The 21,453-nt window shown below is 34.1% G+C and overlaps 3 protein-coding genes and 1 pseudogene across 4 annotated transcripts; 3 read left to right on the forward strand and 1 right to left on the reverse strand.

Moving 5' to 3' along the window:
* Positions 1 to 1,080: 1,080 nt before the first annotated feature.
* Positions 1,081 to 6,740, forward strand: LOC108473369 (ubiquitin carboxyl-terminal hydrolase 23). Of its 2 annotated transcripts, none has more exons than XM_053028199.1 (11): positions 1,081 to 1,626; positions 2,013 to 2,127; positions 2,296 to 2,406; positions 2,584 to 2,756; positions 2,998 to 3,324; positions 3,645 to 3,770; positions 4,229 to 4,840; positions 4,935 to 5,081; positions 5,199 to 5,808; positions 5,949 to 6,045; positions 6,239 to 6,407. In XM_053028199.1, the coding sequence occupies exons 1-11, from the start codon at positions 1,285 to 1,287 to the stop codon at positions 6,300 to 6,302; spliced, it is 2,724 nt and encodes a 907-aa protein (XP_052884159.1). In that variant the 5' UTR covers positions 1,081 to 1,284; the 3' UTR covers positions 6,303 to 6,407. The 2 variants fall into 2 exon arrangements, with proteins under 2 accessions (XP_052884159.1, XP_017630370.1); XM_017774881.2 differs by having other exon boundaries at positions 1,082 to 1,626; positions 6,306 to 6,740.
* A 1,490-nt stretch (positions 6,741 to 8,230) lies between these two features.
* On the forward strand, positions 8,231 to 12,198 carry LOC108473370 (probable LRR receptor-like serine/threonine-protein kinase At2g24230). The gene is made up of 3 exons (XM_017774882.2): positions 8,231 to 8,452; positions 8,820 to 8,906; positions 9,017 to 12,198. Exon 3 carries the CDS (start codon positions 9,324 to 9,326, stop codon positions 11,880 to 11,882), a length of 2,559 nt encoding a protein of 852 aa, XP_017630371.1. The 5' UTR covers positions 8,231 to 8,452; positions 8,820 to 8,906; positions 9,017 to 9,323; the 3' UTR covers positions 11,883 to 12,198.
* Positions 12,199 to 15,892: 3,694 nt separating this feature from the next.
* Positions 15,893 to 17,821, forward strand: LOC108470542 (shikimate O-hydroxycinnamoyltransferase-like; annotated as a pseudogene).
* Positions 17,822 to 18,571: 750 nt separating this feature from the next.
* LOC108470544 (F-box protein SKIP1) lies at positions 18,572 to 20,575 on the reverse strand. Its single transcript, XM_017771894.2, has 2 exons — positions 19,381 to 20,575; positions 18,572 to 19,298 (listed from the first exon to the last, which is right to left on the reverse strand). Exons 1-2 carry the CDS (start codon positions 19,743 to 19,745, stop codon positions 18,725 to 18,727), a joined length of 939 nt encoding a protein of 312 aa, XP_017627383.1. The 5' UTR covers positions 19,746 to 20,575; the 3' UTR covers positions 18,572 to 18,724.
* Between the last annotated feature and the right edge of the window lie 878 nt (positions 20,576 to 21,453).

Below are 21,453 nucleotides of genomic sequence, written 5' to 3' on the forward strand. Positions count from 1 at the left end.
CTTTGACCGATTCCCCTGCGCTATTCGGTCGGATTAACAATTTTATTATTTAATAAAATAACAGAATTCAAAAATTTCCGTTTATACCAACAATTTATTATTTAAGAGTTTGGGATATTGTTAATGATAGGAGTTGTAATAAATAAAATTTATCTTTAGTTTCTACTGTAACATCATTTGTATGTAGTTTATGTGTTTTGTATTTAATGATTTTAAATTATTATTTGTAATAGTTAACATAAAATAATATTTTTATTTATTGATTGCAATTAAAATTTATTAATTTATTAATTTAAATATTATAATTAAAAAATTCACATAAAATTAAAATATTTTTACCATATTTAATATATAATATAGTTTTATTTTATGTAATTAATACAAATTGACATTATTCAAAATAATATTTAATTATATTAATTAAGTAATAATTAAAATTCTCTTTAAGTAATAATTTTATTTTAAAATTAACACAATTTTTAATTAATAATTATAAATTAAATCATAAATATTTAAATATATAATTATCACAATTTCTATTAAATTGTATATATTTTAAATATATTATAATTATTATAACTTCTATTTCAGTTCAAATTTTCTTGATTAATATTATTAAATTAAATATTATAATTATTATTAAACATAAATTAAATATTATCGCAACTTTTAAATGGTATTATCATTAATTCAAAATTTTTTCAAAAACGTGCTTTTTACCTATAATATTATATTATAGATATAGATAGATATGTTTCTTTATTATTAATTTTATTAAATATATTTTTAAAATAAAAATAAAAATGATTTTAATATCATATAGATATTCTTATTAATTAAATTCGGGTAATTAATAATATATATCACTCCGGGAGTTTTTTAGACCGCGTGTAACGTTTTTTTTTTAAGGGTAAGAGTAGCGGATTACAAACTCCAACAGTATGGCAAAAAATTTGTAAGGATATTTCCATATCGTGGTGCTTCCCAATTGGTAATTTGCAATGCCTTACTTAAATTGAGAAATAATCAGGTGCATCACACCCCACGATAGTCAAATCAACGTACACTTAATATGAAAATGAAATACTACTATATAATTATCATTTCTTGGGGGTCTGTAATAGGGTTTAATGGTGAGCTTCGTCTCTCCTTTTTTTGTTTCTCTTCCTCTTTTACAGCCGCCGGAAAAAGCTCTCTGCTTTATAATTTGTTTTAAGCAAAGAACCTCTCGACATATTAGAACCGGCGCTGAATTATAGACTGACTCGATTTTCTTTTGTAATTATGGAAGCAACGGTAATTAGTTGCTCGGAATTGAGAATCGAAGCTGAGACTGAGGAGTGTTCGGATCTTGGGAACTTTTCATCGGCTTCAGGTTCTACTAGTGTTGGCCTGTCTAAGAGAAGGATCGTATTCCATCCAGCGAGGAAGCCCCTTAATGGGTTTAATGGTTGTGCGGATGAGGATTTTAAAATCGAGACTCTAAACCCTGGGACGGATCCGAAGCGGGTAAATGGGGTGCGGCCGGCTCAAGTGGGTGCTACAGGATGGAAGGTTGACGCATCTGATATTTGGGAGAACGGGTTGGATCCAGTTCTCAGTTTGAGGACTACTTTTCGCAAAATTGTAAGCATTTCCTTTAATGTATCTCGGTATTTTTTTTTATGAGATTTCTCCCTTATATTTAAACTTTCTCAAATTTTGTGCTCTGTTTAGTTTTAGGTTAGTTTCGTTTATTGTTCGCTTAATCTTTAGGATCTAATGTCAAATTTCTGTTGGATGTCTCCATGAATGGTTAAATTGCGTCACTTCATTGAGCTTGCTTTTATACTTTTTTCGCTTACGTGGAAATTGATATGGTATTTCCTAAGTTTGAGCTTTGTTGGTTTCTTTCCACAATAATATGAAATTTGTCTTAATGTCGCAGTTGTTTTATTTGTTACAACTGGCAATGGTAATTATAGTGGATTCTACAATTAATCAGAAACTATCATGACATGAAATATTTACAGGGTGCTGGTTTGGAGAATCTTGGGAACACTTGTTTTCTTAATTCAGTATTGCAATGCCTGACGTACACAGAGCCTTTAGTAGCTTACCTACAAAGTGGCAAGCATCAAAATTCTTGTGAGTGAAACTATCCTCTTTTCTCTCTAGTACTACATTTGATAGATATTTTATTCTATTGTGTGCATTAAGTTACCTATGATGTTTTGCTATAAGTACAAGCTCAGCTTCACATGTTATCTTCTTATGTTTCATCTCTGATGGCCTTATTTGAATTGGTTTGTGAAGGCCACATTGCTGGATTTTGTGCCTTATGTGCTATTCAGAAACATGTTAGCCGTGCTCTAAAATCAACTGGGAGGATATTGGCGCCAAATGATCTTGTCTCAAACCTGCGATGTATCCTTTTAAGTAACTTGTTATTTGTTTGATGCGGATTACATATTTCTGTATTAGTCTTAAGCAAATTGATGTTAGTCAGTGCAATGCTGTTAGCTATATATTTCTAAAGTTCATCTGAGGGAATTATTTCTTTCTTTAGTTTCCTGGACTTGTGATTCTTGACTTCATGCTTAGGCATATCTAGAAACTTCCGAAATTCTAGACAGGAAGATGCACATGAGTACATGGTAAACCTGCTGGAATCGATGCACAAGTGCTGCTTACCTTCAGGAGTACCAAGTGAATCTCCTAGGGCTTATGAGAAGAGTTTGGTGCACAAGATCTTTGGTGGTCGCCTTCGTAGTCAGGTATAGTTTTTCTTGCTGGATTATGATATGACCAACCGAATGTTAAACAGCTTTGCTAGATTTTGACAGTTAACAATTTCTGAATGTGTTGCAACTAATCATTGAATATTCATGTATTAACAATTTCTGAATGTGTTGCAACTAATCATTGAATATTCATGTACTCATTCAAGTTGTTGTTTAAACTTCTTATAAATGGCGGTCCTCTATGGTATTCAGTGGTTTCTTGTTACATCATCAGGTGAAATGCTTGCAATGTTCTTACTGCTCCAACACATTTGATCCCTTCCTTGATTTAAGTCTTGAAATAGTTAAGGCAGATTCCTTGCTTAAAGCACTTAAAAACTTCACTACTGCGGAGCTCTTAGATGGAGGGGAGAGGCAATATCAATGCCAGCGCTGCAAGCAGAAAGTTAGGGCTATCAAACAGCTCACAGTTTACAATGCACCGCATGTACTTACAATCCATCTAAAGAGATTTCAAGCACATAATTTGGGGCAAAAGATTGAGAGGAAAGTTGAATTTGGTCCTACCATAGACATGAAGCCTTTTGTCAGTGGTTCCAATGTGAGTACACTTCTTTTACATGATGTAACTTTTCTGAAGTGAGTTTATTAGGCCATTCACTTAGTAACATAAAATATGTTCACACAAAAATAAGGCAATATCATTGAATTGTCTTTTCTCATATGACTTTTAAGCGGCAGTGATACTAGGAAGAAGTATATTGTTCATTAATTTTTTATTCTGTTATTTATTTATTTATAATCATGAATATGTCCAGCATTCTGCTGTGAGAAACTATACTTGTAATCATCTTGGGAATAACTTTTACATCATGCTTGATATTATGACTAGTTGAAAAGTTAAGTTTGTTGGCTTTGCAGGAAGGATATTTGAAGTACACTCTTTATGGCGTTCTGGTTCATCGTGGATGGAGCACACATTCTGGCCACTATTACTGTTTTGTCCGCACATCAAGTGGCATGTGGTACACCCTTGATGACAACAGGGTACTTGAAACAACTTTTTCCTTCGATTTTTCCTATCTATTTGAATTTTGGTAGGGATCATCAGTGAGAGGACATTATTCCCCACTTATTTGGAAGGGCATCCTTCTCTTTCTTCAATATCCACTAAAACTGGGGAAACGATCAAGATGCTGAACCTATTTTAACCCTGTTGTTTTTGCAAGATTTAGAAGCACATTGTTATCTTTGAAACTTGTGGCTTACTATGCTGTTTGCAAGCCGCAAGAGATGTTCATTATTGGAACTTGAGGACCACATATAATTTATGCAAACATGGCTCCTATGATATATTCATTCCATCACATTTTAAGGAATGAAGAGAAATCAAGGGTGGGGGATGTGAAACTGTTTTTGTTTCTTATCCTATTACTTAGAAGTTTCTTATTTGATGCTTTGTTATGGATCCTGGAAATGAACCTTCCTTCTGTTGCATGCAACAGGTTTTCCAGGTCAGTGAGAAGACTGTTTTGGAGCAGAAGGCTTACATGTTGTTTTACGTCCGTGACAGAAGAAATACGGCTCCAAAAAATTCTGTTGATATTCTTCAGAGAGATAATGTAAAAGCAAGTGTGGATGGGAAGTCTATTTTTAATCAGAATCCTGGGGAACATGTGCAAACTGGTCCAATTCAGAACAAGTTATCTGCTGCTGTGCCTCAGAAGGATATCATTAATGGTGGCTTATCAAAGGAGACAATCATGAAGGAAGTGCCATCTCAGCAAAACAATGTGCAACTAATGGAAGAAGGGTTAGTGCTGAAAAAGGAGGCCATTTTGCCCTCTTTCAATGTGCCATTATTGAAGGACTCATCAAAAGCATCTGTTTCAAACCTGATTCATGGTGAAAACTTGCAACCATCAGCAGGTTCTGTGGTTGGCAATGTTGCGAGTTCTAATATTGAAAACCCAACTGTTAGTACTGGTGCCAAAGATAGTAATGAGAGTGGAAACTGCAAAAGGGAATTTGGAGTCCCAGTGATGGTACCACCGAATTGTGGTGGTCTTCTGAAGTCATGCACTGATAAGATTGTAGCTAAAGAGACATTGCAGAAGGTATATGCATGTTTCTTTCCCTACATAAGCTTTGTCTCCCTTCATGGGCCGTATTTACTCCTATTTCTAATTTTAAATCTGTCTATGCCTCCAGATTAATCTTGCTTCAAACATTAAGGTTTCAAACACTGTCACATTGGATGATTCAATAGATAAAGCAGTGAAGCAAGCTCCTAGTGAAGCATCTAAGAATGTTCATGCGATTAGGTCTCCAAATAAGCCACATTGTGACAGTAATAAGGTGATTATATATATCATCTTCCATATCTAACACCAGTGATGCTATTTTAGTATGTGTACAATGAATTATGATTTCTTTGGCCAAAAAAAAGTGATTTCTTTATCATTGCATTTCCAGATTGGCGATGTTTCCTACCACAGTAGTAGGGATAAGTCATTGAATGAGAAAGGTGATGATAATAGCCAAAAAACCATTTCCAGATCACCTTCGAGCATGCCAAATGGATCACTGGAGACTGAAGATCCTGAATATGCACCCTGTAGAAAATCAAAGAAGAAGCATCTGAAGCGTAAGCCTAACAATATGCCTCTTGGCTTAAAATCAAAATTTTTCATAGCTTCTCTACTCATGCATGGCAAGAAGAAACGTAAAAGGAGCAAGGAAAAGGATTGTTGTTCATTGGACCTGGGGCCATCTACATGTGAGAAGTTCAGCACAATCACATTAGGTTCGGTTCATGGGAGGAAAAGGACAGCTGATGATAGTACTCAGAAAAATGGTGACAATAGTGCCAGTTCCTTGATGAATACCGTAGATGTAGCATCTAAAGAGAGGATTTGTGAGAATGGTACTGTTCTTGCTACTGATCAACATGTAGGCAGCAGTTCTGGCTCAGTCTCAGAAGCAAACCGGCATAACTCAAGAGAAACTGATTCTTTGAAACATAGCAAAACAGGTGCATCGGCTCATAGGCACGTGCTTACCCAATGTATAGGGGAGGCAGTTGGTGCGTATTTGTCTTAAATATCTATTTCATTTCTTTGTTTGCATCTTGGTTATGAATTATTTCTCATTTACATATACATTAACTGATGAATTTTCCTTTGACTTGCCGTGTATTTCTTTGTCCTGTTTTGTTTGGTGCAGTTCCTAGATGGGATGATATAGGCTTAACCTCACCCATGCAGACTGCAGAATCAAATGGTATAGATGGTCTTGAAATTGGATATGTACCGGATGAATGGTGAGTCAAAAGATATATATGCATTCGCTCTTGTCCTTGGGATGCCACATCTTTTAGCTGCTGCTTTTGTAATATCTGGAAAAATATATTTGCTTATGATTTTCCTCATAGGATGCTTGTGAATGAAGATATAGCTTTGACTGGTTTTGAAGGTTTTAAATCTCTGATAATGCTTGGTTTAATATTTTAACAGGGATGAGGAGTATGACCGTTTTGAAGGTTTTAAATCTCTGATAATGCTTGGTTTAATATTTTAACAGGGATGAGGAGTATGACCGTGGTAAGAGGAAGAAGATAAGACAAAATAAGCATCAGTTTGGTGGTCCAAATCCTTTCCAACAAATTGCTACCAAGAAAACACAGTTAAAGAAGGCCAAATTGGACCGTTCTAGCTCTGGAAACCGACCATTCAGGATATGAAGGACTAAAACCATATCAAAATTGGAACAATTTTTGACATGTCTGTATGCTGTTATTTAATATTATATATTGTAATTGTTGCTGTCTTGTTAGCAGGAGCTAAATTGTATCATGTAAATCTGCAGAGTGTTGAGAGTGGAGATCAAAGAAAGAACATTCAAACAATTAAGCTTATATGTTTTCCTTTTTTGAAATTTCTTCAGTAGGGATAAAGAAACATGTCATTTTTATTAAACGGTATTGCAATCGGGGAGGTTAATCTCCCGTTAACAAAAGATTAGTGCATCTCTCTTTAATGTACATCTACCTGGTAAGTGAGCAAGGTGGACCAATTGTTTTTCTTAAAACTGCGGGGTTTTGTGTTTGATCTTCAATATAGTCCATACGGAAGAGAAGAGGCTCATCAACAACTTTACTTTTTGATGCGTGGCGGTGATGATTATTATATAGTATAAATTATCACGAGTTGTTTCTCATTCTTGTTGCCATCATTGTTAGTAAGCAGTGGCAGTGGCAGTGCCCCCAAAAGCTTCACTTTGCTTCTTTCCTACATAAATTTTTGGTGACAATCCATCATGCCTCTTCAACCCGTCACTTCACTTTTGGTATGCATTTTCGTTTAACATATAAGAAAGCAAAATCCCATATAAATGTAGAGGGAACGTTACTTTTCATTAACCTTAAAAAGTGTTCTTAAAGTAGTTATTTCTAAAAAGCATTGCCTTTCTATATAATATTTGATGGTCTTGACTCTTAAAATTTCCTAACTGAGCTAAATTATGGCAACATAAACAAAAATTTAAACTAGAAAAATATAATATTTATTTTGGATGAACATAGTTTGAAGAATAAGTTTGGTATCATGTGTTTCCACCACTAATGTTGTTATTATTATTATTTCCCATAAAATTATTAAAAACACGTCGGTTGATGTTTTATTACTCAACTTCCTCAATCAATGCAACTCATCAAGATTGCAGCAGCTTCCTTTGTTTCCCCTTTAGCCTTTTTTTCTCCATTTCCCCTCATTTTCAATTTCGTTTAAAAGTTGGGCATGTGCATAAACTATTACTAACTCTTTGCAACTTGAGACTTTTTGCTTTATTACCATCCATCAATTTGTAAATCCTAAAATATTTTAATATATTAAGCTTAAGAATAGACCGAATCAAGAGATTTTATATAATATTTCATAATCTCACTCATTAAAAATACTATTTTGTAAATCACATATAAATATAAATTTAATTGCAATTTTATCTATAAAATCTAGGTTCGAGATAAATTTTTTATTATTTTACTATCAACTAGTAATAGGGATAATGATTGTGATTATAATGGTAGTAACCATAATGATCCATCCACAAGCACTCAAAAAGTACACAAAGCAAGTTGGAAAAAAAATTAGGAGAGTGAAAGTGGGGTCAAAATTGATGAAAACCAGTATTGGAGGAGCCCCTAAATTGAAATCATAAGAAGAACAACTTTTGGTGGACTCAATTATAAAACAAAACAATATTTTATATTAATCTTTATTTTAAAATGAAATATCGATTTTGTTAAACATAATTATATGGACACAAATAAAAATTAAATGCATATTTAAATAAAATTAGATACTACAAATTTAAGACCATACAAAATAACAATAGTTTTACTTTTTTATTAGTTTAGCCTTTTCTTTTGAATACATGTTTGAATAAAGTCTACAGTTACCTTACTTTTGAAGATAAAAAGAAGATTTTGAAGACTGTCGTTTTACTGTTAATTTCCCTCCCATGAGTATGGCATAACGCATGGCTGATCATTGATTTTCACAACTCACCATCAAACTACTGGAGAACCTGACCAAGTGCTTCTTTAAATGGGTGGTGTAGTCCCACATTATAGTATCCTTATGGTATTTAATATTACTGTATCGGCCCTAAACGTATGATCTATCCAAGTCCATATCAAAAAGAAAAAAAGAAGGCAAATTTGTAAAGAGGTTTGATTTTCCTTTTTCTTATGAAAAGAAAACATGTCCCAGAAAAAAAGTCCATTGGTCTTTTTATAAATGGTAGCAAGAAAAAAAGAGAAAAGATGATTTAACACTCAATGAGGAATTATTGAATACCCACCAACAATAATCCTTTGATAAATTCACCCACCTATATTTTTCTGTAAATATATTTGCATTAAATTCTTCTTCTTTTTTCATTTATGAAGCTCAAGTTTTGAGCTTTTGACAGTTCTAAACCGCCATCTCTCCCTTTCTCAAATCCTTCTCTCTCCTTTCAAAATTCAAAACCCTGTTATTGGTTTCCTCCTGAGTTTGTCGTATTTATACTTATTAGTATTAATATTATTTTCAGGGAAAAAGAAAGTTCGTAAAAACTGAGACCAAACTGCTTCACTTTGGTTGTTTTGTTGGATTTGGTAGACTTGCAAAACCAGTCAAGGTAAGCTTACATTCTCTCTTGAGACACCCAAATCTTCATAATGTAATTTATTAATGAAAATTATCATTTATTCTTTCAAGACCACTATTAACTTAGTTGGTTTCTTATAGGCACTTTTTTTTTGGGATTTTTTGGTCGTCACGAGAACCCCTTGCAAGTCTGCACCATTTCTAGCCAAATAATCACCTCGTATTTGAAACTCCATAACACTGCTCACAACTTGGCTCTTATTGGCGGTGTTGGCTTGGACATTCACAGAAGTTGGAAAGTGTTGTCTTTCGGTTGACTCAGAACTCGTTATTGTATGGAGCTAGTGAGTTGAAGTTCAACAATAGAGGCTTGAGTTGGTTGAAGCTTGAAGGTGGTGCCTTTCTTGCTTATTGTTCCTTAAAATTGTTTTTGAAGGTTTTGGCTTAAATGGGTTTTGGTTTCTTGGGATCTATACTAATCCTTTCACTCTTCTTCAAGCATTTTACCTGCCAACTGCCCAATACAGATGAGTATTATGTCTCTGATTTCTTGAAGAAGATGAGCTCAAACTCTTCTTTATCCTACTTCTCTGATTCTGGTTGTTCATGGAAAGGAGTGCACTGTGATACCAAGAAGGAGAGTGTTCTTGGTTTAAAGGCTTCAGGTTTAGGCCTTTCTGGTTTAATTCCTGATACCACCATCGGTAAGCTGACCCAGCTTCAGTCTTTGGATCTTAGCAATAACAAAATCACTGCTTTGCCTTCAGACTTATGGAGTTTAGGCTCACTTAAGAGTCTTAATCTCTCCTCTAATCAGATTTCTGGGTTTCTGCCTAACAATATTGGCAACTTTGGTCAACTTGAAGTCATTGATCTTTCTGGCAATAATTTCACTGGGGAAATTCCTACAGCTATAAGCTCCCTAGCTAGTTTACGAGTGCTTAAGCTTGCTGGAAATGGATTTGAATGGAGAATTCCAACAGGGTTTCTAAGTTGCCGGTCTTTGGTTTCTCTCGACCTCTCGTTAAATCGTCTAAATGGTTCCTTGCCAGATGGTTTTGGTGCAGCTTTTCCTATGCTCAGAACTTTAAACCTTGCCAGAAATGAAATTAACGGCCATGTCATGGATTTTGCAGAAATGAAGTCTCTTACTAGCCTTAACATTTCAGGGAACTTGTTTAAGGGTTCAGTTATGAGTGTCTTTCAAGGGCAACTGGAGGTGATTGACCTTAGCAAGAACCAGTTTCAAGGTCACATTTCTCAGGTACAATTCATTTCTACTTACAAGTGGTCTCATTTGGTTTATCTGGACTTGTCTGAAAACCAGCTTAGTGGAGAAATTTTCCTAAATCTGAGTCAAGCCAGAAACCTTAAACATCTTAGTCTTGCATGCAATAGATTTGCTAGACAGAAATTTCCCGGAATTAAAATGATTTTGGGATTAGAGCATCTCAATTTGTCTAAAACCAGCCTCATCGGTCATATTCCTGATGAAATTGTACGACTGATTAATTTACAAGTACTTGATGTTTCATCAAACCATCTCACTGGCCATATTCCATCATTGTCTCACAAAAGCCTCAAAATACTTGATGTTTCACATAACAATTTGAGTGGAGAAATTCCCATTTCTCTCTTAGAAAAACTCACAGGGATGGAAAGGTACAACTTCTCTTACAACAACTTGACCCTTTGTGATTCAGGGCTCTCCCCTGAGACCTTGGAAACAGCATTTTATGGCTCATTAAACAGCTGTCCCATAGCAGCAAATCCAGTCTTTTTCAAAAGAAAAGCCAATAGACATAGGGGGTATACACTTGCCTTAGCTTTAACCTTCTCCATGGTGTTCTTGCTCGCTGGCTTGCTGTTCCTAGCCTTCGGTTGCAGAAGGAAGTCCAGGACATGGGTAGTTAAGCAACCCTCATATAAAGAGGAACAGAATATTTCAGGTCCCTTTTCTTTCCAAACTGATTCGACCACTTGGGTGGCTGATGTTAAGCAGGCAACTTTAGTCCCTGTAGTGATTTTTGAGAAACCACTATTAAACATCTCATTTGCAGACCTTTTGTCTGCAACTTCAAATTTTGATCGAGACACTCTACTAGCTGAAGGAAAATTTGGACCTGTTTATAGAGGATTTCTGCCTGGTGGAATTCATGTAGCTGTTAAAGTTTTGGTTCATGGATCAACGTTGACGGACCAAGAAGCTGCTAGAGAGCTTGAGTATCTTGGTCGAATCAAGCACCCCAATCTTGTTCCATTAACAGGATATTGCTTGGCCGGGGATCAAAGGATTGCTATTTATGATTACATGGAAAATGGGAACTTGCAGAATTTGCTACATGACTTGCCACTTGGTGTTCAAGCAACAGAGGACTGGAGCACTGATACCTGGGAAGAAGACAACAATGGGATACAAAATGTTGGCTCTGAAGGGTTGTTAACAACATGGGCGTTTCGACACAAAGTAGCCCTTGGCACTGCAAGAGCATTAGCATTTCTTCATCATGGCTGCTCACCTCCAATAATCCATAGAGATGTTAAAGCTAGCAGTGTTTATCTTGACTTAAATTTGGAGCCTAGATTATCCGACTTTGGATTGGCCAAGATTTTTGGAACTGGTCTAGAGGATGAAATCGCCCGTGGATCACCTGGATATGTACCACCAGAATTTTCTCAGCTCGAATGTGATGCCCCCACACCAAAATCTGATGTATATTGCTTTGGTGTTGTTTTGTTTGAGCTGATCACAGGGAAAAAGCCAATTGGAGACGATTATCCAGAAGAGCAAGATGCAAATTTAGTGAGTTGGGTAAGAGGATTGGTGAGAAGGAATCAAGGATTAAAAGCTATTGATCCTAAAATTCGTGATACAGGTCCAGATTACCAAATGGAGGAAGCCCTCAAGATTGGATATCTGTGCACTGCTGATCTTCCTACCAAGCGACCAAGCATGCAACAGATTGTTGGCCTGCTCAAGGATATTGAACCAAGGGCTTCTCAATGAGAAACAATGACTATAAGTTGCCTCTTTTTTGTTTTTTTTCCTTCTAAATTTGTTTGTTTTTGTACCATGAGTTTTTTACGTTATGCCACAATAGGAGAGGATGTACAGTAATTCTTAAGTTATGTCTTGGACTAATATCTTTCTTCACCTTTCCATTGTTGGCATCATGGTATAATTTAACGAGTTTGATCCTTGAAGATTGAATCACTTTCCATTGTTGGCACTCATTTTGCTTTATCTTCATCCAAACAAGCAAATTGCTTGTGAATTTGTGTTATAAAACCAGTAAAAGTAATGGAGTTTCGACTGTATGCAACTGCTTGCATTCTTTAAAGGTTACTTTTATTTTTGGTGATGGACCACTGCTTCACCATCAATGGAGGACATACTGTGCGGCTACATGAAGGAAAGAAAATGTGAGTTATGCTTGTCAAATATTCAATCTGGTTAATGATATTTGTTCCATGATAAGAAAATTTTATAGCTCAATACCAAGTATATTAAGACTTTAAAATATATATTAATACATTGCAGAATAAAGGTGGCAGTGATGGAGAAAGATTCCCACCAAAAGTTATAAGACATGTACACTTGAACTGCTAATCATGTAAGATCATATACTTGTTAATACACATTTTCAAATGCTTAAGAATTTACTACCACACTAGATGTCATCATGAGGCACTTATATTAACATCTCATAATGTTTTGGGTAATGTCAAGTCATGTAGTCTAGATAATTTTTTTAAATAGGTAGCTTAATTGGGTTGGTTGCCTGGCATCTTTTGTGACTTTGACTTCCAGCATGTGAAAGGTGGAAATTGCAAAAGAAAAACACCCATCTTATGTTTTTAATAATTGAGACAAGTTCCAGGAAAACCTAAGAAGGAAGCTTGTAAGCAATGTAAAAGTTACGGGAAGAAAAAGAAAATATTGACCTAAAGTCCAAAATTGGAGATAGCAAGTTTCTATCAATGGACCATATAGGCTATAGCATCATGGGTTGGTGTAGAAAAATGCTGTCCTTGGTTAGCATGCTGGAATTTTCCACACTTACTTGGACATATAGCATCATAGAAGATTGGTATGAAGATTTGGCTCCAAATTTTATGCATCAATTGGTTGATGTAATGATTGTGAACAAAATTCATGATGGTGAATACATCATATGGACTAAAGGGCTGTGCTTGTTTCCAGATTATTTTTCCTGGACTAACATCATTGAGAAAGCAACTACATCTTTAGACTATTCTATCATATCAATTTAGGAGATGAATACATTTTGAATAATGACTGGTATACAAGGCCGTTCTTATTCAAATCAATTACTTAAATTAGCAGCTCACTTGCCTAATACAAGAGAGTAAAGTTGCGTGGTTGCAAATTCCTCGGTTCATGGACTCTGCAGTGACAAGCATGGGCAAATCTGTGAATCACGGTGGCGGTGGAAATCAATGCTATGAGGCAGTATGGGGAAAGTTTATGCCCCCTTCATAATTCAACAAGGCGGTCCAGGAGGGAGCAGAGGCAGATTAAAGGAAGTAATACCAGTTTTGAACCAACTTAACATATATAACTTAGGCTAAATCTAAATTATGACTATATATTATAAATAAATTTAAATAAAAAATATATACTAAAATGGGTTAAATTGGTGAAGTCAATTTATATATCGGTTTTAACTAAAATCAAATGCATCACTTCAATAAATAAATTTCCAACAACAATCTAAGCCCTCAGCTTAGAAGCATTGGATCTTCACCCAAAAACTCAACTCGTGGGTTTGAATGTAGTTCTCTTTGGGCTTAATACTTATGGGCCACGTATCTCTGAGTTTGACTTGAATAAGAGAAATAGGGTACTGGAATTAAAAAAGGGAAGTCCAGGAATCAAAGAAATATAAAGTTTGCCTACAACTACTTCCTTGATCAAATTTTACTCAATATTCAAAGCCATGAAAATTAATGGATGAAAAATACTGTACATTTTCTACCAAAAGCTACCTTCCATGTCATTTTGACCCAAGATTATTAAACAAACAAAGTTGATTGGGGTTGGGTTTTGGTGCCTCATTTTAGGCCCATGGATTCTAATGTTAAATTCTTCTATTAGTCCTTTTTTTTGCGCAAGTTATAGATTTAGTTATTGTATTTTAATTTGATCAGTTCCTATACTTTTTTTCATTTAAAATTTTAACTTTGACCCAAATAGTAGCAATTAAATCCGTTTCGTTAAATTCAATTATTAATTTTTTATTATACATACAATTATAAATTTAGCTCATATTTTAAAATTTAAAAAGTATAAAGACTACATATGACCAAATTAAAGTTTATCCATAATAACTGGACATTCTTTTTGATTTGGTTGTACTTATTCAAACATTTATGTTTGTAAAAATTTAAAATAAAAAATAAATAGGATAAAATTACAAATCAATTAAAGAATATACAAAATTTTAAATTATTTTATACACTTCAAAAATAAATGGAATCAATTTATGAAAATTACTATCAAGATAATAATCCAAATAAAAGATCTTCAAACTACCAACAGCAGCCGCCCTTTTCTTGTCTCACATGTCCAGTATCTTTCCTAGCAGCTCTTACTTTTGGGTAAGTAGGCACATGAAAATGCTTTTGAAAAATATATGGAAAATGTGATATTATTAAAATATATATATAGTTGGAAGTTAAAATGTTTTTTAGATTATGATAGAGGATACAAAATTAGTTAAGATATATGATATTTAAATAATTTTATATGAAATATATATCTTAAATTCCTTTTAAATAATTAATTATACATTAAATATTTTAGAAATTTAAATATAATATAATTATACATAAAATATAAATTAATCTAATATTTTATATATCTTTTAACCTAATTATAATACATTTATTTAAACATTTTACTGAATTAGTTCACCTTTAATTGAGTCACTAATTCAATTATAAAATTATAGAAATATTAAAAAATAATTAATATTATTATAATGACATTTTAATTTTTTTCATACTTTTATATCATTTTTTGTGTAAAATGATTAAAATTTAATGATCGAACTTGTATTTATTAGTATTAAGATATAAATTCATTGTCACTCATATATATTTATTATTAAATAAATTTTTAAAAATATTTTTAATATAATTTATTTTTCTAATAGTAAGTATGATAAAATTTAATATAAATAAAAATATCTTAATAATTTCACTTAAAAAAACCTAAATTACGATTATTGCGAGCAAAAGGTACTTTTTAACTTGGACTTCAAAATTCAAATGTTGTCCATTATTTTTACGCGGCAGCCTAAAATTATTAAATCTTAAATATTCTAAAACCACATTTTTTTAATAAAAGAAGGCTCAATATTAATTAGGTCTTTGACAAATTTTCTCATATTAGAATTTTAATTTCCTTTTTGGATTTGATTGATCCTTAAATGTTGTCAATCCTCAGGGACCTAAGACAAACGAGGTTTGTTTTTTAAGATAGCTGATAGAATGGGCCAGTGAACTAATGACATGTGTATTTTTAAATTATTTAGGTTCATTTTTCTTATTCTAAGTTAAATTAAAATAACTGGGTGATTGAAAGAGACAAGTAAATAGTAAGTTATGAAGATGATAATATGAGAGAATATTTGGACATGTATTTCAACTGAAACCGCCATAGAAATAACCGGGAATGATGACGGCTATGACATCATAGCTGATAACTGGTTTCCCGATTTAAAACGAATTCCCGGCGTCAGACTGAGGGTTCAGTTGAATCTTTTTTTCCTTTTTTCACTTCAATTTTAAACCAAATTCTAAAGGAGGAGGTCGGAACCATTTTTCTCTTTATATGAATGGTTTTAAAAAATTATTATTTTGTGTGATTATCTTACTGGTCCATTTTGTTAGCTATTTTAAAAATAACCGCAGTTTGTGTGACATTGATAACAACAATTATTACCTTGAAGCCATAAAAGAAACATTAGCAGACAGATGTCGCCCATCCGCTGCCTCCCAACAGAGAAAATAACCTAGCCTTTGCTTACGATAGATGGATGCTTTCTGTCTTTCCCTTCTGTCGGTTTTTCCTTTTTATACACATGTTTTTCGTCAACAGAACCAAAACCCATATCTCCAAATTATGATTGATTTTTAAGAGATAGTATCAGGAACAGGTTTGCCTCTTACTAGAACATCATATCATCATATTTTGAGATATTTGAAGAGATGGATGTTACTGTAAAGGGATCCAGCATGATACGCCCTTCTCAAGATACTCCTAAAGAAAGGCAATGGATTTCAAATCTGGACATGGTGATAACAACATACCATGTACCTTTGCTTTTTTTCTACAAACCAAATGGTTCCTCTGATTTCTTTAAGCCTCAAGTGCTTAAGGAGGCTTTAAGCAAGACTCTTGTGCCATTCTATCCTATGGCTGGGAGGTTGGGACTTGATGAAAATGGTAGGCTCGAGATATTATGCAACACAGAGGGTGTTCTGTGGGTAGAACTGAAACTACATCGGCCATGGATGATCTTGAAGGTTTTACTCCCAGCTCAAAACTGCGGAAACTGGTTCCCACGGTTGATTACTCTGGAGATATCAGTTCTTATCCGCTTGTTATGGCCCAGGTAAGTGAATGAGTGAATGAAAAACTATTATCGTATTATAGATGACAACTATTAGTTGTAGTAGGAGATCAAGGATAAGCTCAGAAAAAACTCAAACAGCCTGATGATAATTAATAAAGTTAAAGCACAAGAAAAACTATCGGCTAAGAAGTTAATATATTTTGCTTCAAAAAGGTTATTTGTGTGTGTATTATGCTATATAGGCAATTGGAAACTGGAAAGCTTAAAAGCTTTATTGTTGTGTGTATATTTTGCTAGGTAACTACTTTTAAATGCTGTGGAGTCTGTCTTGGAATCGCAACTCATCACACTTTGACTGATGGGACAACGGCCCTTCATTTCATCATATTTGGTCTGAACTGGCAGGAGGCTTGCCCCAAATTAGTATGCCACCACTTATTGACCGAACCCTTCTCCGACCAAGAGTGCCACCAATCCCTAGATTTCATCATCTCGAATATGACCCACCTCCTTCCTTAAACTCCTGTATGTTACTTGGCCATAATAATCATAAACACTCCACCGTATCTGTTTTCAAGATCACTCAAAATCAACTTAATACCCTAAAAGCCAAGTCATGGGAACATGGAAAAAAAACCAATTACAGCACCTACACCATTCTAGCTGCATACATATGGCGCTGTGCAACTAAAGCTCGGGGCCTCTCATATGATCAACCAACCAAGTTATACATGCCAACTAATGGACGCCCCAGACTACATCCTCCCCTCCCATCAAGGTACGTGGGCAATGCAATGTTCACGGCTTCATTAATTGCTCTATCTGGAAATCTCCAATCAGAATCGTTTGTAAATACCCTAGAGCGAGTTCATGGAACATTGAGAAGGATGGACAATGAGTATCTAAGATCAGCTCTTGACTACCTAGAAACACTGCCAGATATAACAGCTGCCAGGAGAGCACCAGACACTTTCCAGTGCCCAAACCTAAATATCATCAATTGGATACGACTGTCTATACACGATGCAGATTTTGGATGGGGTCGACCAATATACATGGGTCCAGCAAACATTGTCCATGAAGGAAAAATATACCTACTACCAAGTCCAACCGATGATGGGAGCTTGTCACTGGTAGCATGCCTACAAACTGCTCATATAAAACTCTTCGAGAAACATCTATACGAAGGCTTGATGTCATTTGACAAAATAAAAGCTCGATATTAGTTGTTTGTTCTCTCTATCAATATTTGTTGTTTCTTTTTCTTTAACTAAAACTTTTTGTTTGAATCCTGTTTATTTGAAATTTACCACCTAATCTGGCCTGGCGGATGTTGATGGAAGCCGATAAATTATGGGGTTAGGACTATGTTGGGGAAGTGATGTTCCACAGGCACATGTCTATGAGTGTTCACCACATTCATCGTATCCCATGGAAAATTCTTCTGTGTTTTCTCTTGTGGGAAAGATGGCTGTATAGAAACTCTGTGATATTTGATGAAGGAAGGAGGGAATTCAATATGGCCACAACAGTTTTATCTAGGAATATTTTCCTACCAAACTTTCTAGGTGTGACATGAAAAGTTGGAAACCACCCCTAGAAGGGTGGTATAATTAAATATGGACGGGTCTTTTATTGGTAATCCAGGTAGGGGAGTAGCAGTAGTTATAATACGATATGATTAGGGGGCCTGGGTATTCATAATCGTCCACCGGTCTGTATTGAGCCTGTTTTGAAGGCTGTGATGCTCATGCCTGTGGGATCATTTTGTACCGTACCTTTGTTTAATTATGTTATGTTCCGCTTTCTGACTTTTTTTTTTTAAAAAAAAAGAAAGAAAGAATTTTACCACCTGGATTCCCCATCTCTAATTTGAAGCACTGCGTATCATCCTAACCTAGCTAGATATATTTCATATACTAAACAATTTAACTTTAACCTTCTGTGGATAATGCATTGACAAACTCAAGCCTTGAGAAGAAAAACAACTTCTAACAAATGAACCCAGAAAACAGTGACAATTCCAAACAGGCTCATTTGCTATGTTCTTTTTACTGTTTCAGACGTAAACAATGGAGGAAGGAGAAATTAGTAATAGGAAAACAAGTGCTATATTAATACAAATTGAGCAAAAAGAAAACCAATCCATCATACAAGCAGACATAAATATATGATTGATAACATCTTAACACGCAAATAGTAAAGCCAAGGAACATAAATCAGGTTCCTGTTTTTTTTCCTTCTCCTAGATTCGAAAAACATCAGTTTGAAACCTCTCATCATACAACCTCCAATGCCCATATCTCTCAGTGTGAAAAACTGACCTGGGTATATAGAAATTTGGCTTCTTCACTTCCTTCAAATCCTTCAGATTTGATGTCGCGTTCAGAATGTCCCGACTGGTTAAGTTAGCACATCCAGACAGATCAAGATGCTCCAGTTGCGAACACCCTTCACAAATGGAACCTAATCCTTTAGCTGACAATTTCGAGAATCTGATTTCAAGATGTTCCAATTGAGGCATAAATTTCGCAATAACAGCAGCCTCTGTATCTCCATCTTGCGGACAAGCATTTAGATACTCATCTGGAACAATTCCCACGTGTTGCGATGGGTCCAACCAATTCATCAAATTCCGTTTTAGGATCTTCAAATTGGGACAATTCCGACCAATTAACGATAAAGATTCGTGTGAGATTTCGTAGCAGTAACTGATGTCGAGCTGTTTAAGGTTCCGACAATGATACGCTATTTGAGCCATCGACGCATCGGTCACGCGAGGAGAGCTTTTTATGGAAAGAACTTGGAGATTTGGACACCTTGAAAACAAAATTGAAAATCAGTTATGGAAATTTGAGGAAAAAAATGTAAAACTGGGAAACGGCGTCGCAGATGAAATACCTTTGAGCGGCGAAATTGAGAGAGAGATCGGAGCAGTGACGGGTAAGGATCTGGGTTAGGTTACCGTTGCTCCAGGTGATGACCGATCGGAGCATGGAGTCGATTCGTCTTTCGAATTCGGGGGTCCACCAGCGGGTTGACTCGGAGGAGGAATCGAAGCGAGTTTCGAGATCGAAGACGGAGTTGAGAGAGGGATCCTTGCAGGCGTTGAGCCATGGTTTGCAGACAAACATAGGACCGGTCCATCGCTGCTCGAAAGTGAGTCGGGAAAGGATGTTGAGGAGGCACTCGTGGGTTAACTCGGCCCAATCGGAGATGAGTACAGACTCAGCATCAGTTTCCCCGGTTCCTTCTTTGCACTCCATGTTAGAAAACGATCCTTTTCGGAAGCAGCAACTATTGTTTCCCTCTGCTGTAAAAACTATAATTCGCGAACTTGTGGATAACGAATCGGATAAAATAGTAATTTATGGGAAAAGCGTTAGATCGCTTTTGCTTTATTTTTTCTAATATAAATTATTTTGATTTTCTTTCCAATAATCCAAACTCTAAAAATTTATTAGTTCTTTTTCCATATAAAGGAAATTTTAATACTTTCATTCCCGTCCCATAAACATTTATCTTTTAATAACCTCAACAATTATGTATTTTGTTTAAATTATTAAGCTTTTCAAAATTAAACATTTTAATAATTTTTTTATTACTTGTCATTAGATGAGTGACGAAAAACTGATGTAGATCAATAAAGTGTCCAGATCAATTTTCCATCACAGTGAATAAAATATTTAATTTTGAAAAGTTAAGCCACTAAATAAAAAATATTAATAGTCAAGTGACCAAAATAAAACTAAAGACATTTGATGTGCAAATTGTTAACTTAGAGATTGAGAAATTGACGCATATCTTTAAGTTATACTTAAAAGGCTTAAACAATAAAATGATACCTAAACTGTACGGGTTTCCTCAATTGCTATCTAAACTTTTTTGGTCTGAACTGATACCTAAACTATTAAATCGTCACTTATTTTAATCCAACTGTTAGTCCCGTTAAAAAAAATAGCCAATCACAACTTGTAGACTTTTATTTATTTTACAGCAATTTTTAATATAATAGTGTTAATTTTATCATGTTTTCTTATATTTTCTTCCCATCAAATAATTTTTACCAATTTTTTTTACATTTTCTTATCAACAGAACACAAAAAAAAAAAAAATTGATTGTTTCCTTGTACAAAGCTTCCACCATTTTATTATAGGTTTAATGATAAATTTGGCCACTAAGGTTCACATGTTTTACTGAAATGGTCTTAATTGTATTTTTGAGTCTTTTTGACTATCTACTTTTGATTTTTTTCAAACTACATTTTCTAATAGATTTAATGAATAAATTCACTAGATTTAATGAATAAATTCAATATTTCAATCTCTCTTTTCTTTAAAAAATTTCAATCTTTCACATGTTTGTTTATTGAGAAGTTTTTCTATTGGGTTAAATTTTTTAGATAATTATATTTATTTTCTTTAAATTAAGAGTTATTTTTTTAATTTAATGTATTATTTATTTATTTTTCACGTGTAATTATCTTATTGAGTTATCTAAATAATAAATTACATCTTATTAAAAAATTTCACACATAAAATTCTATATCTGTTTTAACAAAATATGTAAAGGTTACTAACTAAATTTATCATTAAACCTTTTATCATATTCTAACTCCAACTGCTTTTATCATCTTCAAGCATAGAGTGTTATTTTTTTCTTCACAAATTCCAAGATTTATAATGCTACTAAATTTGTTTATAGTTCTAAAAATCGGTTCAAAGTAGATCTATTTCCAGAAAAATAATTTCCCCAAGCCTATTTTTTTTTCAAATCGATCAGAGTTAAAAATAATTTTTAGGCCGTGAGATTTTTTGAGAAAAATTTGCATTACCGTTCTAAATTAAAAACATAAAAAAAATTAAATTATGGTACCATAAAAAAAAATTAACCATGGATTACAAATTTAATTATGGTAAACTAACCATGGATTACAAATTCAATTATGTTACTATAACTTACAAAACAATTTA

This window comes from Gossypium arboreum, chromosome 5 (assembly GCF_025698485.1).
Source record: "Gossypium arboreum isolate Shixiya-1 chromosome 5, ASM2569848v2, whole genome shotgun sequence".
In the NCBI taxonomy this organism is placed as follows: Eukaryota; Viridiplantae; Streptophyta; class Magnoliopsida; order Malvales; family Malvaceae; genus Gossypium; species Gossypium arboreum.

Excerpts from the sequence above, each read along its gene's own strand:
- LOC108473369 (XM_017774881.2), top strand. The coding sequence starts at position 1,285 with ATGGAAGCAACGGTAATTAGTTGCTCGGAATTGAGAATCGAAGCTGAG. Across the intron at positions 1,627-2,012 it reads GGACTACTTTTCGCAAAATT|GGTGCTGGTTTGGAGAATCT; the intron begins GTAAGCATTTCC and ends AAATATTTACAG. Across the intron at positions 2,757-2,997 it reads GTGGTCGCCTTCGTAGTCAG|GTGAAATGCTTGCAATGTTC; the intron begins GTATAGTTTTTC and ends TTACATCATCAG.
- LOC108473370 (XM_017774882.2), top strand. The coding sequence starts at position 9,324 with ATGGGTTTTGGTTTCTTGGGATCTATACTAATCCTTTCACTCTTCTTC.
- LOC108470544 (XM_017771894.2), bottom strand. The coding sequence starts at position 19,745 with ATGGAGTGCAAAGAAGGAACCGGGGAAACTGATGCTGAGTCTGTACTC. Across the intron at positions 19,299-19,380 it reads CTCAATTTCGCCGCTCAAAG|GTGTCCAAATCTCCAAGTTC; the intron begins GTATTTCATCTG and ends TTTGTTTTCAAG.